This window comes from Sinocyclocheilus anshuiensis, unplaced genomic scaffold (assembly GCF_001515605.1).
Source record: "Sinocyclocheilus anshuiensis isolate Anshui unplaced genomic scaffold, SAMN03320099.WGS_v1.1 scaffold207, whole genome shotgun sequence".
Taxonomy (NCBI): Eukaryota; Metazoa; Chordata; class Actinopteri; order Cypriniformes; family Cyprinidae; genus Sinocyclocheilus; species Sinocyclocheilus anshuiensis.
In genome coordinates, this window is record NW_015551045.1 from 2,744,673 (window position 1) to 2,762,370 (window position 17,698).

At 35.7% G+C, this 17,698-nt stretch overlaps 2 protein-coding genes across 3 annotated transcripts in view; both read right to left on the reverse strand.

The window, feature by feature from the left end:
* The window catches only part of LOC107661770 (serine/threonine-protein kinase 26-like), a 28,689-nt gene extending 16,572 nt beyond the window's left edge, over positions 1-12,117 (reverse strand). Inside the window, exons 1-3 of the mRNA XM_016451538.1 lie at positions 11,663-12,117; positions 5,123-5,353; positions 7-157 (exon numbers count right to left, since the gene is read on the reverse strand). Of these exons, the coding sequence (XP_016307024.1) occupies positions 7-157; positions 5,123-5,353; positions 11,663-11,704 (424 nt within the window). The 5' untranslated portion in view covers positions 11,705-12,117. The remainder of the gene's footprint in view (positions 1-6; positions 158-5,122; positions 5,354-11,662) is intronic.
* A 3,752-nt stretch (positions 12,118-15,869) lies between these two features.
* The window catches only part of LOC107661699 (transmembrane protein 185-like), a 9,840-nt gene continuing 8,011 nt past the window's right edge, over positions 15,870-17,698 (reverse strand). The window contains exon 7 of one of the 2 annotated variants that reach the window (XM_016451434.1): positions 15,870-17,211. In XM_016451434.1, coding sequence (XP_016306920.1) covers positions 16,967-17,211 — 245 coding nt within the window. In that variant the 3' untranslated portion in view covers positions 15,870-16,966. The remainder of the gene's footprint in view (positions 17,212-17,698) is intronic. The other variant, XM_016451436.1, reaches the window with a different exon arrangement.

A 17,698-nucleotide genomic window follows, 5' to 3' on the forward strand; every position in this document is an offset into this window, starting at 1 on the left:
ACACACACACACACACACACACACACACACACACACACACACAAAACAGCTTGAGGGTGTAGAGCTCATGATCACTCGCAGATAAAGTCAACGCACTTACCAGGTCCAGAGCCGAACCTCCTCCCAGATATTCCATTATGATCCATAGTTTACTACCCTAAAGGAAAAACAAGACATTTAGATATGAACTCAGAGGTAGGAAAGCACTGAAAAATGTCAATTATGACCAACTGTGTAAAAGCTCTGATTCACTGAGTGAGTCAACTCAAAAGTGAGTTTCGTAATGTAATCTTTTTGTCTGACTTTTGTTGCTGGTACAGGAAACACTGGCAAGCATGATATCTGATGAATATATCATCACATTTTATGAGAGAAGTAACTATAATGGGATTATGACATATGTCAGAGGAGTGAATGTGAGATCACTGGCAATCAATCTCTTATTAGTTGACACAGCTTTTGTTTTTCCTTATTTTTTATTAACTTGTCCTTCTGCTTTCAAACTGTAGACCAAAAGTTGTTGCTGTTGAAATTGTAATGTATGTTTATATTTAAAAGCTTTCTCATGCACAATGTATCGCATACCCTATATTTACGCTGTTGTTTTGTTTTATTTTTATTCAGCCTTCAATTTGGATGAGACCACTGGCCAAGATATGGTATTTTCTTTTCAAAAGATACAGAAGAAAACGGCTTTTTTATTCAATTAATTAAACTAAGAAATAATCAACCTATCAGAATAAGTATTAGCAGCAGCCTTACTTAAATATTAGAAATACAAACATCTTAAAACAACAGCATGTAGCCTTAAAATATTTCAAGATGAACAGGTTCACCCCAGAATGAAAACTCTTTCACCCTCATATAATTCTAAACTTCTGACTTGCTTTCTCCTGTGAAAGACAAAAGAAAATATCTGAAGAATCTCTCAGTTGTTTGTTCATATTATGAAAGTCAATTGTGACCCAAATAAGACAAATACAGCAAAGCCTGAAACACTGACTAATCTCACTGGTTCTTGCATGTATATTGTCGATATTTGACAATATTTGCTTTGAAAGTGCATTCAGAAAACTTAAAATACACCTGTTTTGAGTTATAAGGATTTTCACTCAGCCTTTATGCAATTTTTGGGGCATTAATTTACTGGGTTAAACTGACTTTCATAATATGTACAAAACTTCTGTTGTACCATCCCCTTCAGATAACTTTTGTATCTTTTTGGAATGATATTAAGGTGAGTAAATTATGAAAATTTTCATCACAGTTCCACAGTAAAATTCCAGATGGTTAGTATTATCGTTCCATGTTTTAATTATGATTAAAATTGTGTTTGAGTAAATATGTAAATATGGTCAAGTGCAAAATGCATGTGCAGCATTAATCTTCCCCATACGTCACGTTATATATTGAGAACACTACTGTAATAGAATGGGTATAGGATGTAATAGAATAAAATACTATGTTTTTGTTGTGTGTGTATTGGATTAATCTCATATAGGATGCAGTCTGGTTGAGTTAATTAACCCACTACAAAAGCAATTCAATTACAGGCAATGCCCAACATTATTGACTATAATTGGATTATCTGAAACAATAACATTCCATTTAAATGTTCCTTTTCAAAAACACAGATACATTATTAATAATCCAGCAGTGATATTTTTTTCATCATATTACGGGAAGCAGTATGTATAAATTGAGTTACTCTGCATGGCTAAAAAAACATGCAGCAATGTCTGGAAGAACTTGATATGCAAGATGTACAGTGCGCCAAGCTGTCATATACATAACACTATCATGAGAACACTACTGTAATACAACGTTGTGAATTCTTTGTGTTTAGTTGCCTGTGTTTTAGCGCATTGTTACGGAAAGAGTGCATTCATAACAGGAGTTACACATTCTGACTAGCACATCATTTAGTTCAAGTTCACTTGTGCATTTCACAGCATTTTGTGTAGATTGAAAAACATTGTAATATATTTCTGTTGTGCATGCATGTAGCCTATCGGTTTAATTTAATAGAGGATGCAGGTTAATTAGTGCTAATTAACCCAATAGTGCCTTAGTTTACCGACTTGATCATCTGAAACAATCATAGCCCTTAAATTCTTCTTTTTCAAAAACACTGATGATGCATGATTAATAATCTAGCAGTGTTATTTTTCTCATTATATTGTCATCAACAGTATGTTTTAATTCAAATCTTCTCATTATCACCATGATGTACATACTCCTCTGTTTTACTGATACATCGAGTCCTTGAAAGGATAAAAATGCACTTTGCTTTGCTTAGCTAAGGTTGTGTTCATTTAAACCTGCACTAAGTAAGGTTTACCTCATATGGTCACATGGTGCTATCTTAAATATTAACAGTTAATTTATTAACAGCACCACCAGTATTTAATAATACTATAACGATAATAATTTGTCACTATAACTGTGATATGAAACTTTCATCTCTAAAGAATGTGGATGTTACATGATGAAAACAATGCATTGTTATTTTACATTTGGTGACTTTATTCAACTTCTGAAGTATTTCTGTCCTGAATACTACCATTAGACCGACCTAAAAACTTTAAACACTGTTTATTTCATTTGTATCTCTATTGTAGTATTGTAGTATAGTATTTCTATTGTAGTAACATTTGTTTGTCTGTTCTTATTTTATTACTGACTATTTACTTGTTTTCAACCATTGTTAAACTTTATATTAGTTCATATTTTATATTTTAATATGTGGTATTGAAATTGAAAATGTGAAAATTCACTGGTATGTAAAATGTTGGTGTTGTAACAACTATTACATAAGTAAAAAAAAAATCTGATCACCACAAAATTTGCATTTAAATGTGTGTACACAATTTTTCTCGCACATAATGTGATTTATTTTATTTTATTTTTTTAAATAAAAAAAATGCAAGTCTTTCAATACTGAAGATGTTTTAGCAACATATACAGTATAATGACACACACTAGGGGGCTCGTTAATTCACATTCTCCTAGTGTCTTGTTCTGTTAATGTGGTAGTATCACATGGATGGGAATATGCATATGGAAATTATATGCATATAAGGTAATGCATAGTGAAACTAGGCATTGCAGGCACCATATAGCCTATGGTTATTTTGGGGAGGAAACAAGATGGGAGAAAAGTCTTGTGCATGTATGCACAATTTTTAACTTAAAAAAATTATAAAGTGAATATTGTGCAGGTTTTAATGCACATGTGGTTTTATCAATCTGAAAACTGTGTACGCAAAATCTACTTTATGTCCATTACGCACACTTTTAGTTGTAATCTGCACGTTTCATACACAAGGCCCCTGTTCTTTTTTTAACTTGATACTTAACAGTGATGCAGACTTGACATCATTTGTTGGAAACAAACACTGGCCATCGATGCACACAGACACACAAAGCGGCCAGACAAAAAGCACACGTTCTGTCTGGCAGCCTTCCAGAAATACAGGTATTGTGACATAGCACAAAGGGTTTGGCCATGAGTCACCAATGGCATCAAATCTTTACAAACACCTTCCGAACTCCCCATTAAAATATATCCTCAGCCCTCTTTTGTATTTATTTTAATCCAAAGGCAACCATGCGTACTGTGCACGTACTAGTGTTACAAACAATGCACAGCACTACAGTGCTATGATAATATTGTGCTACTCATGCCTCAAAAAACCTGAGGCTGGGAACAGAGAACCGGTGCTTATCTAGAACAATACTAGAACCGTGCGTAATTCTTAAATTTTGGTTCCGAAAACAGTTCTGGTGCGACATCTGGGCAAAGAGCTTATCCTTTAATGGTGATATGGACTAGTGTCTGTGAATATTAAAGCGCAAAAAGACTGCTATGTGAATGAAGTCCGCATGTTCTGTGTGTATGTGTGTGAATGCTTGGTGTACTACACATACTGAAGACTATTCATTTTTTTTCTTTTCAATTAAAAATATTAAGGAAAATTATATTAATATTTAATGCTTTTTGTTTTTATTACTTACTGTCAAAATATTTTAATAGAATGGTACTATCAACAAATTCAAAATATAGTATTTTACAAATTTTGTTAAACTAATCCATTTTTTCTGAAGCAAAATCAAAACTTAACCTATTTAACCCTTGAATTAATTCCTATCCGATGATAAAGAATGTGCAACGTACAAGTAGCACAAGGGCTTTTCTGTGCTGAATTCCATTCTCGATTCCATTCTAATGGTTTAATTAAATTGTAATCATTAAAAAGTATGTCTAGCCAATTAATTTCATAAAACAAAAAAAAATTTAACAATAAGAGGGGCCTTTGAAAAGTTTTTTTCCCCAAATTCTGTGTTGTCCATTTAAATTTTTCTGTATGTCAATTTTTTTCTGGATTAAAGATTTCATACAAATGTAAAATCAAAACTAGTGGTAATCAAATGAATTCATAAAACTATAACCATTCAATCTTTTAAAGTGAATGAAAACAATTTACAACAAAATATTGCATTTCTATTATTTATCAACTTGCTGTAATAGAGGCTTACCATATAAATTAAAACATTGTATTATGTCATTTAAAAAAAAAATTAAACTGAACATTTATTTTGACGAGTTGTCTTGATACAATAAGACTATCTATATCCAAGTTTTTGCAAGAGTGCAGAACTCTGTAAACTTGCGCTGAACTGAATTGATTATGAAGGGAGCTGTATACAACCCATTCACAATTTGAATGAAATTTGTTCTTTTTTTAATGCAGCACGCAGTATAGTTTCAGGAGTGACATCCGTATTTAAATATTAGATTGAATCTAAAACTGCAAAGACTGACATAGTGATCATCATAGCAACGGATGAGACAAAAACTTGACTTTTTACAGCAATATTTACTTAAAAAACATTCGAAGGCTACATGCTGTTTTAATGTATTACTTGCTTATTATTATCATTAATAATTAACATTTAATTCATTTTTTTAAAAATTGGTCTCAGATAGAGTTCCAGTAGTTTTTGCTATACCAACAACCGAGGAATTTTACTGTTATTGGCACCAACTACTGACATTTTGTTATTGTGACAACACTACTAGCACAGCTAATGTGTGGAAAAAGTCAAAGTCAATCCATACCTTTAAGTAAGAGCCATAGTATTTGGTGACATGAGGACTATCACACTGGCTGAGTACAGTGATCTCCTGTTGGATGTCTTCGATTTCATCTTCTGCCTCCTCAAGATCGATGGTCTTGATGGCCACTACGTTCTGAGTGCGGCGGTCGATGCCTTTGAACACCTCACCGAACGAGCCCTTCCCGATACGCTCTAGTTTAGTGAACAACTCCTCAGGGTCTGTTCGGCTGTTCTGGAATACAAAAGTTACAGAGTTAGTTTGAGTTGACTAGATTAGGTAGTCAGCTGATTAACTATATATCTCAGGTAAATTTGCTGTAATCACATATTTGGAATGCAAGTTTATAGTATAAAATAAGACTATTAACATAAAATCTCTGATATTCAACACTAAAAGACCTATCCCTTTCTTTATAAACCATGTGTTTCACTGCACCAAAAACATATACAGTTGCTTGATTATTTTCCTTCAGTTTTACAAAAGGCTCAACAAGGAACAATGAAGATCAAAGACAAGTAGTTCGTAAGTGTTTATATCAGAGAGAATGCCAATGCCACATTGGGTTAATCAATAATATTCCAAGAAACCTTTGGGAGGGGAGCTCTACAAATCAATATATGCAGCTGTTTAACTGGTATCAGTTACCTATTGCAGATACAGTTATTTCACCGCATCCAATACAGAGTTTTGTTGCGTTTAGTCTGTTTATTAGCTTTAAAGTCCACATGAAAAGTCTGCATGAAGTAATGATGCTGAAAATTCAGCTTTGTCTTAAATTCTTCATTTTCAAATGTTCAAACCCTCAACTCAAGGTTTTAAGATGTAAAATCCTTTATCAAATCACAAGTTTAAGGTTGAGCTCCAGTCCTTTCAAAATTATAATAATAATAATAACACAAAACTACTGAAGACACAACACCAATCAGTGCAGCTATTTGCAGACTAGCCATCCGGAATCTACCTCACCCTGCATAGTTCAAACAAGTGGAAAAACAAACGGCAGTGGAAAAACAAAGAAGTCACACCCACTCATCCAAGCAGACACAAATATTCCTCTGCGTACACACCTTTTATGTCCCTGTGGATTTTCTTCTCACAGTGCAGGTAGTCCAAACCTTTCAAAATCTCCTTCAGCATGGTGGCTCTACAAATCAATATATGCAGCTGTTTAACTGGTATCAGTTACCTATTGCAGATACAGTTATTTCACCGCATCCAATACAGAGTTTTGTTGCGTTTAGTCTGTTTATTAGCTTTAAAGTCCACATGAAAAGTCTGCATGAAATCAAAACAAGGTTATTTACGGGAGTTGGGGAGGGATAGATTGTCTGACGCATGTGCATATGTTCAAGGGCACCTTTATGCACTAGAAAGCCATATCCTGCTTGCTGTCAATTACACACACACACACACACACAGTTGAATGAGTATATAAACATGCATAATGTTTCATGGTTGAAGTAAAATACAATGGCAATCACAGGCTTCATTGAACAGGATTTGCGTGGTGAGAAACATGCACTTTGCTTGACCCTCATCGGTATTTCAGTTTTTCTCTTCTAAATGCTCCACAAAGGCATAATTTGGAATGTAACATAAATTTGATAATGAAACTATTGACAGGTGGCTGTTTTCAAACACTTCCCTTCCCAACACTTGATAAATTCCACCATCAATCTGTGTCTGAAGTTGGGGACTTATCCAATATAGTGAAATCCATATTCACAATATATGGAAAAGGGAGCAAATTTCAGGCAGTGTAAACATACTTGCCATCAGAGCATTGTGAGAAACCTGGAAAATGGTATTACCAGTGTTTAACGGTTTAAATCGGTCAGACAAGTCCTTGACTGCATGAAGATTGGAGATTGTAGCTCACTTAGGGTGCTTTCACACCTGTAGATCGATTGCTTTGTTCCGAAACAGGGATTAAAATTATTACAATGTTGCTTTTTATTCTTGGTGCGGTTCGCTTTCACACGGCAAAGTTTCTAAATGGACCAAATTTGCTAATACAAGTCACGCGCGAGTAAACTGTTCTCTCATTGGTCAATGTTTCACGGTTTATTTTCCGGGATTCCACCGCTGTCACAGCTGTCATCCGTCAGGATGGAACGTCAACAGCTTTGCGGGCTTTTTTATTTTATTTTGAATGGCGAAGACGTGCTCACCCACAGACATTCACAGGTTCATTTTGAAGTATTAGCAAAACAACAAAGCTAATTCTTTTCACGGAATTTACGTAATTACCCATTATATATTGTGATATAGCCTGGTTCGTTGGTCCGTTAGATCAAGATTGCTTTCTCACTACAACCGAACTGCTCCAGAGCTCGTTTTCAATCGAGCCGAGACCACCTCGTTCAGGCGATCTCGGACCGATTGTTTTGGCGCGGATCCGAGCGCGATTGCCATGTTCACATATGCCCAAACGAACCGAGCTAAGGGGGAAAACGCGCCAGGTTCCGAAACAACAGGCCAGGTGTGAAAGCACCCTTACTGAACTGCAATAATTTCACCTATGTCTGTTTTGAAGAACATTCAGTGAAACTGAAGGTTCATGAAACTTGAATCAATGTATTTACTGGATTATCCAGGCATTTATATTGAATAATGATAGGCCTATATAGTTTCTCTTAAGTTTCCTATAAACATTTTTTAACCCTTGTGCATCCTTAGTGTGTTAATGCAAACAGCATACATTTAGTCAAAAAAAGTGTATTTTTATTGTAATGTAAATATTTTACCATCAATTCCTTTCATAAATCTATTTTACACTGGGCACAAAAAATTGCACTCAGAACCTTAAGGAAAAAAAATGTTTCCACGGACACCCATTAAAACATTTAAATTATTTAACACCGGTGCCATTTAAGCATTAAATCATGCATCCTTTGTTAATAGCCTTTTATTCTGTTGGTGAGCCTTCAAAATTTACAATTTTTAAACATTTTTACTATTTACCACCTGATAGATAGTTTTGTGCTTCTGCTGAAAAACTGAATTGAAATTATGGAATTATTGGTATGGATATCAAGAGTGTGTTCTGTATGTGAGTGCTGAGAAATATGTGTGTGAGTGTGTATGTGTGTGTGTGTGTAAGGTAGTTTAAAATAATCTGACACTGCACAAAAATAATAATGCATCAGAATGAATGTTTTTCCTAATCGGCGTTCTGACTTTTTGACATTGTCCTCTAACTTGTTTAAATTGACACACAAGGGCTAATTATGGTGCAATGTATTTCACTGTTGAAATGACATGACCTGTGGTGTTTCACTAAACATCGGTGTGAATCCTCACGCTCACTGGTCTTTGTATATATTCTAGTAGCATAATGTTGTTTGTAAATGCAAGGAGTAAAAATAAGTCATTGGAAACACTTACTATCATGCTTTACTAGTGGAGACAAGAAGAAACGCTCTGTAGCAATAAGACAGAAATTTTTTTTTAAAAGCGAGTGCAAACATGTGTGTCCAACACAAGGTATAAATATTTGATGATGGAGAAAATCATGAGAATGGACGCCCAACAAAAACGTTTTTGGACAGGTAAGATAATTAATTATTGCGTAGACTACTCTCTAAATCTCACTAGCATCAGTGTAATTTACAAAAAACTCAAAGATAATCATGCAGATCCACATCTATAGATGGCAGTGCAGCATCTAATGTCATTGAGGCATTACCACTTAATGCACCTTTTTAAAACTGACTAGTTTAAAGCTGATTTCTTTGCAATTTGGGCTTAAAAGACCATTAATATTTAGTAATATTGTCGATTCAACTGCACTGATGCTATCAGATGAGAACAAAACTTGAGCTGAATAATGACTAACTCTGCAACATTGACACTCATTCATTTGGAAATTGACTTAAGGACCTTTTTTTTTTTTTGTTTTCCAAAAACATGCACATTGTGATATCGTCTGCAACCAAATATGAAAGAATATGAAAATATGGCTTTTGCTTGTATCTCTCACCCCAAATACTGCATTTATGACATGTTTGATAATAGTTGGTTAACCTTTTTAACTGGTTAACCGTTTAAAAGAATTCACCAAAATTTGCATCCATAATTGCAGTCTACCAAAATTCTAAGAATACCATGATACTTTTTAGCTTGAATTGCAAATTCAGATAATGTGCAGTGACAGGTTTTGTGGTAAAATAATTTATTTAAACACCGAACGTGGCTTGTATAGTTAGATTTCACATCCAATTAGACTGGTCTTTGGGCATCTCCAATGCGGTTTAGATCCAGTGAAGCAGCAGTGATGAGCCATACCCTGCTCCACCGTCTGTGTCCTTCTGATAAACCGCTGTGCACAGACCGGTACGTTAATGACCAGGCTATCTGTATGTTAACAAGCTCGCAACAAGCGTGTGAACGTACCCCACAAGATTTATCAGCTGGATGCATTTCCCCCACTATACAAACACATGAACTGGCAACAAAGAGGTACACCTCAGGGGCTGCGGAAATGCATTTGGGAAAACATACCAAGTGCACATGGGTACGATCTACATGACACAACAAGCTGTCATCGTGTTCCTTCAGACTTTCGCTGTACCTGACTCGGGTGTTAACCACGGGAAACCAGCGCTCGAAACACTTCCTTGCAGGCCACACCCGCCTGAGAACGACACTCCTTCATACTTCTGGAGCTATAACAGAATGAATGGACAATTGTATCGCCTATTTAGAATAATTGCACTTTAAACCCCAGGCAGACTCACAAAATAAACATTAAAAAGGTGTCACAAGTGTAACATTAATGAGCAAAGTTACCCACCTCTGTTACCCATCTGCTGTGCATAATGATTAACAATACCACCCAGCTGTCATAGCAGAGAAGTCAACGTACGTGTGTGTGTGTGTGTGTGTGTGTGTGTTATTCCAGGAAGGAGCACATGCTTAGTTGTGGTGTTCTGGATCAGTGACATTTCTGACCTCCGTCTGCTATCAAAAAAGGAACAGAGCTGAAGTTCTAATACGCCGCCAACCAAACACGGCTTGATTCCAAGCGTCTACCGAGTGTGAAGTTGAGACAGCGGCCACAAAACGGAACCACATTCACACTTCCTGTGCTGCAAGGAAGGCTGTCACACAAAACAGCTTAAAACACAAGGATTACCTCACTGTCCTAGATCACGAGCAGCAAAAGCAGACTCATTATGCTTTATAAAGAGAGACGGGAACAAGAGTGAGTGCTAGCACACCTTTAGGGAGCAGATGCCACCTTATACACAAATATCTGCTCCATCATTAGACCAGGAGCATAGAGATATCCAAATATAGACTGATCCGGACCACAAATCAGCTCATAGTGACTAAGCCATCCATTCAGTCATATACACAAATAAATACACTTCGAATCCATTAATATGCTCCTTAATGCAACATACTGGAAAACAGCTCAAGGAAATAATTAGATATCAGATGCCTGTTGCTCATTGGTGTTTCTAATTTCTGAAACATATAATGATGCTATAATTAATATAAAAACATAATGCTACTAAACATGAGTCACCAATCATTTTAATATTTCCCATGTAGCAGTAACTACAGTAGAAACTGTCACATTTTTATAAATCAGAATGACATTAGATATCATGAGCTCAAATTCAAATGTCCAGTAAACTGTGTAGTGTGAACTGCATATTAATATTAAAAACAAAATCAATGTCTGTTTTGTATTACTTAACTTGGAGAAATTTACTTTTTTCATAATCTAGCATTGTAATTTGTGACCCTGGAACACAAAACCAGTCGTAAGTAGCACCGGTATATTTGTAGCAACAGCCAACAATACATTGTATGGGTCACAATTTTTGATTTTTCTTTTACGCCAAAAATCATTAGGATATTAAGTAAAGATCATGTTCCATGAAGATATTTTGTACATTTCCAACCGTAAATATCAAAAATTAAGTTTTGATTAGTAATATGCATTGCTAAGGACTTCATTTGGACAATTTAAAGGGGATTTTCTCAATATTTTGAGTTTTTTTTGCACCCTCAGATTCCAGATTTTCCAAATATTGTCCAATCCTAACAAACCATACATCAATGGAAAGCTTATTTATTCAGCTTTCAGATTATGTATAAATCTCAATTTTTTAAAAACTGACCCTTATGACTGGTTTTGTGGGCCATGGTCACATTTGACAACAGTTTATAACAACTTCCATCGTCGTCCTACACAACACATTTAACTTGAACAGATACAAGTATGCCATAACAAAAAGAGCATCGCTAAATTACTATTGCGCAGGTATCAGATTATAATTTACATTTACTCATTTACATCGGTAGTAGATAATTACCATATGCGTGTACCATGGCACTTTAAATAATCTAAAAGAATACAGTGGTACGTGCACAAAAACATGGCTTTTCTATAGTACAATTTTAAAAATTGAATTGAAAAGTTGTTAAAGAACTGACAGAGGCGAATGTAAAGATGCAACATGGATGAGTAATGCAGGTTAGCCTATGATTATGATGGCCTGGCGTTACCTTTCCACACAAACTCACCTGCATTCCAGGAACTTGAACAGCTACCGGCGACTGAGCCATCTCCACCCGTCCACAGACACACTACACAGCGAATAAACTCTCGGAGAGACACTTAAAGAGTTATTTTTCTCACACTACTTTGTATTAAATTACATGTATTACTATATTTACACTCTATTCACACTGTTCGCCAAACTCTTGAGCTAGCTGCGCTCTGCTAGCTTTAAAGTCGACACTTGGTGACCATAATTCCTTCGTCAGGCGGACTTTTTGTTGTTTGTATGAGATCCAGACGGTCGTCGGTGGCTTGTTACACGCTTTTGGCGAGAGTTTGCGCAGAGTTTGTTCTTCAGGAGATCCTCTTTGCCGCCATGACTCGCGCAGCGCTCGCGGAGTTGTTTTGTGCTCAGCTCTGGCAGTTGGGTGGAGCACGCGGACACTGCGTCACTAACGCTGCTGCCGCCATCAGGAGCTTCACCACACACTGTGAACTGCTCGGGGTGGACTTTCCAATTTTGTTAAAAAATATTTATGTTTAAACTTCTGTATAACCCCAAGAAATGCGTTTTTGGTTACTCGTTGAATCTAGACCCTTCTCGCTTTAAATTTATTAATTTATTGCTATTTCTTGCCAAATTTTACATTCATAAACAGTGTTGGGGGTAACGCATTACAAGTAATCAGTAATCAGATTACTTTTTTTCAAGTAACTAGTAAAGTAACGCATTACTTTTTAATTTACAAGAGAATATCTGAGTTACTTTTTCAAATAAGTAACGCAAGTTACTTTTTTTTCCAATTTATAGATTGACAGCTCTGCTGTTGCCATGGTGAGAGAAATCAGATGTTACTGTAGTTCTAAAATAAATATGAATATGCATTAATTCATCTCACTCACTCACACAAAAAAAAACACAGATTCAGTATTCCTCAAAATGAATAAAAAAAATGCAACTCAGAATATGACGCAAACCTGCAATAATTAAATGTTAAGCAACACAAATATGCTTTATGTATTTAATCCCATTCTATTTGTTTCTGACCTTCGATGATCCAGTTCAACCGTACGAATAAGTACAAATTACTCTAGACAAACATTCGTGTCTTTTTTTATTGCTGAAGTGTGTTGAAATTTCTTCTTCTGCATTCTACTGTACGGACGTAAATTTACTTTCCCTTCAGCCTGAGGCTTATTCATTTCACTTTTGGTGTGAAAAGGCTTTTATATTTGCCAAAAATAGAACTTTTTTATTTTAAAAACAAACAAGCAAGCCCTGTCCAGATTTAAAAAGTAGCGCAAAAGTAACGTAACGCATTACTTTCCATAAAAAGTAACTAAGTACCGTAATTAGTTACTTTTTTATGGAGTAACGCAATATTGTAATGCATTACTTTTAAAAGTAACTTTCCCCAACACTGTTCATAAATGCACATTTTCAAAGAAAACTCTTTTTTTTTTTTAAAAAAAAAGATACTTAAGATTTAAGAAACTCTAATAATTTTATTGCATGTAAGACTCTTTCATGATGTGTATTCTTATAAGCTAACATAGTATGCTATGGATTAATGTATGTAACCCTCATTGTCTTTTGTTCTTATTCTGTCTTTGTATTTGTATATCTTGTTCTTTTGTTGCATAATAATAATAATAATAATAATAATAATAAAAAGCTTCACCACACACATTTCTCCATGCTGTTGCCTTGATATAGCCTATTTACAGTTGATGTCAAAAGTTTACATACACCTTGCAGAATCTGCAAAATGTTAATTATTTTACCAAAATAAGAGGGATCATGCAAAATGCATGTTATTGTTTATTTAGTACTGAGCTGAATAAGATAGTTCACATAAAAGATGTTAACATATAGTCCGCAAGAGAAAATAATTTATAAAAATTACCCCGTTCAAAAGTTTACATCCCCTTGATTCTTAATACTGTGTTGTTACCTGAATGATCCACAGCTGTGTGTTTTTGTTTAGTGATAGTTGTTCATGAGTCCCTTGTTTGTCCTGAACAGTTGTCCTGGACAGAAAAATCCTTCAGGTCCCACAAATTCTTTGGTTTTCCAGCATTTTTGTGTATTTAAACCATTTTCAACAATGACTGTGTGATTTTGAGATAATCTTTTCACACTGAGGACAACTGAGGGACTCATATGCAACTATTACAGAAGGTTCAAACGCTCTCTGATGCTCCAGAAAGAAAAACCATGCATTAAGAGCCGGGGGCTGAAAACTTTTGAACAGAATGAAGATGCGTACGCTCTGTCTTCAACTCTTTTATTATAAAAAGATAAGTGATAAACTTTTATGCTCTCTCTCTTAAGAGAGGTAAGAAGGGGGAAGATGTCCCCCTGAAGGACAGTGTGGATTTACTTTTAGATTTTATACAATTTAGATGTTTGATGTCAATTATTAAAAAAGGGGGAAATTGCATATCAGATTCCAAAAATTAAGAAATTCACAATACTTTCATAATTTACCGATTCTCCCTAATTCCTCTTTTCCATCTTCCTTTCTAAAGTAGCCTACCGCTTACATATGAAAGTCTTCCAGTTTGGACATTCACACAAAGACCAGTCACTAGTCAGGTAAATATAATTACACAGACAATTGAGACGCCACACTGCATTTGACCGCTGGATTTACAACTGAGGAGACTGGAAAAAGCGTAGCGCCAGACACAAGCCCAACTCCAATGAAGTTCATAAACTTCTGGCGGTGCCTAGATCCGAAAATAGTTCAAACATAAAAAAACATAAGATCCGCACACAAAAAAATAGGCCAAACTGCTCGTATAAATGTATTATCCAGAGGCCACAAATAAAGTGCAAAGGTACAAAATGTGCAAATCGTTTTCGGACTTGACCCTTGTGGCACTGATTAAGGGTTAAGCCCGAAAACGTTTTGCACTTTATTTGTGGCCTCTGGATAATATACAGTGGGTACGGAAAGTATTCAGACCCCCTTCAATTTTTCACTCTTTGTTATATTGCAGCCATTTGCTAAAATCATTTAAGTTAATTTTTTTTCCTCATTAATGTACACACAGCACCCCATACTGACAGAAAAACACAGAATCGTTGACATTTTTGCAGATTTATTAAAAAAGAAAAACTGAAATATCACATGGTCCTAAGTATTCAGACCCTTTGCTCAGTATTTAGTAGAAGCACCCTTTTGATCTAATACAGCCAAAAATTGAAGGGGGTCTGAATACTTTCCGTACCCACTGTATTTATATGAGCAGTTTGGCCTATCTTTCTTACCTGTTTCTTGACCCGTGGATTTACAGAAATCATTTCACTTTTAAGAAGCGTTTTCTCAACATTGATGAACACTTTCATTTTTATTTCAATCAGTAGATTATTCAACCATGTATTACTGTCTTTGGGAGGCTTTCGTCTTTCAAACACATTAAAATGCACAAATTCACTTTATTTCTTAATTTACATTTAATGCAGGGATTCCCAAACTTTTCATCTGAACCTCTTTTTCAGGTAAACAAACTAAATATATCAGTTTTTAGTGTTTTATTTTGATTGGTTAGATTTTAAAATTATTTTAACGTTTATGATTTAATTATTAGCTTTTCATTAAACTCACAAACCCCCTGCAGTTCCTTTACGAACTAGTTTGGGAAACCTTGACATAATGTAATGTTTAATGCACTTCATGTTTGTTAATAACAATGAATGGAATATATTTTCTTCTTCTTTGTATTGTTATATCAAGATGGTACAAGATTATCCTGTTTAAATCAATGTGATAAACGAATAATCCAAAACTACTAGTCCGATTATATTACCTAGAATGTGTAATGTAATGGATTATGTTACTAACTACAACTTTTGTTGCGTAATTTGGAATCCGTAACGGACTACAATTTTAAAGTAACTTAAGCGCTGTTGATATTTACGTATTTTTAAAGTGTCATAAAAAAAAGTTTTTCGTAAAAAAAAAAAAAACTATTTCATTTAAAATGTTATTTTGACAATTTAGTTGAATAATTGAATAACCAACGACAGAAAAAATTGAATAGCACACGATTGACGGCAGAAAGAGCTGCAAGTTACTACTATACTGAATACTTGAATAAACTCCTGACCCTAAGTGTGAGCCTTAGCAAGCACCCGTCATTCAAAAAGGAAACAATAATATATGTGATAAATGCAAGATAATGGATAATTCCAAATTTGAAACGTGAAAAGATTCACACAGCTTTTGCATGATAACATTTTAATGTGAGGCACTGTCGAGAGCTACGGTATGTCTTGCCTTTACAAAGGAATGGACACACTGGACGTCGAGAGTGGTAAATGTGTACAGTGGGGAATGAAACCGTAATATTGGTCCACATCCACATTTCTATGGCTATTCACTCAGACCAGCTGAGAAAGTGAATTAAGTAAATGTCTGCTAGCCATTGAACAAGAGGGCAATATTTCATATGGTCTTGCATGACAGTATCCAACATAAAAATACAAGTTTTCAGATCTGGGTGTAGGATATAGGCAACATACTGCAACTGGTCAACACTTAAATAGCAATTAAAAGGGGATTAAAAGAAAACTGTTACTGTAAGAGGCCAACTCAATGGACTGAAATGACAGAGAACATACAGGTAGTGGTTATATTTTCAAGAAAGGTTACCTACTAACTGTACGGGGTGTGAAGTCAATATGTATCACACTGGAGTGAAAGTCTGGAGAGTTCTGCATTGAAAACATCAATCTTCTAATGGTTTTCATTGGCTAGCCTCAGTCACATATGGTAGCAGCCTATCAGATGAAGAAATGATTGACGTAAATAACGCTTTTATACCAATGATTTTCTTCCACAGAAAAGGCTGCAATCACAGTGGAAATGAGGAACCGTCGTGTATTCCCACAGAGAAAAATCTCGCAGATTCAGAACGAATGTTTGGATGTAGCTAAGACCGACGGATGAGTAACTGAATGCCTACACCACACATGGATTTAAAATACAGAAAACACACAACTGGTAAAAAACGAAACACTTTGCTTATTTACAGATTACAGTCTCTCGGCGAGTCCTTTGACTTTGAGTTGTCTGGAAAGTTCAAACATCCGCTCCAGAAGGCAACAGGTCCCATCTATGGATTTTACAGACACAAGGCTATGGTATACAAAACGCTTGGGAGCCAGTATTTGAGCTCAAGAGTCTTTCCTTAAGAGTCTCAGGAGAAGCATCTGTGTAGATTGGATTTTTCTTCGTAAATGGTACATCCTGAAGCGGAGCCCAGCACATAGTGCTATACGGTTCATGAACAGCCGAACAAGGACAGAGTTTTGAATGTTAGTCCGGCATGTCGATGCACAGTTTGGGAGGCGGCACAAAGTATTTCCCAGGACTTTGGGTGACCACCACACCCGTCTTCTTACGAAGCATGGGAGGGATTTTAGGCACCTCGTGGATGGGCAATTCCTCGGACACCTCGGAGTCCTCGTGGTGCAGGTCATAGGATATGTTGCCATACTCCCTCAGGAAGGGGAAGAGTTCGAGAAGAAACTGGCAGAAGTCTTTCCGAATGCCGAACCACCCTGATACAGAGGGAAATGAGAGCTCAAGTCAACACTGAAACAAAATACAGTACATTATCATTTCCTTTTGCATGATTTTTTCATTTAAAGGCACAATATGTAAGATTTTTTTATTAAAATATCCAAAAACCACTAAAACAGTGCTATATATTTTGCTGACTTGTGTACTTACATTATCCCAAATGTTTCGAAGAATGTTTAAAGGGGTCATATGATGTTGCTAAAAAGAACATTATTTTGTGTATTTGGTGTAATGAAATGTGTTTATGCGGTTTAAAGTTCAAAAAACACATTATTTTCCACTGTACATTATTGTTTCTCCTCTATGCCCCGCCGTTGAATCATCAGTGGCAACGAAAAACACAGCGGCCTAGCGTGAGCTGAGGCGGGCTGGACTCCGCTTTGTCCACAGTAAAAGTTGATGTATTTCCTCAGCGACCAGCACGGATCAGCTCCAGGCATGACGAAGCGGATATCGTCCTCTTTT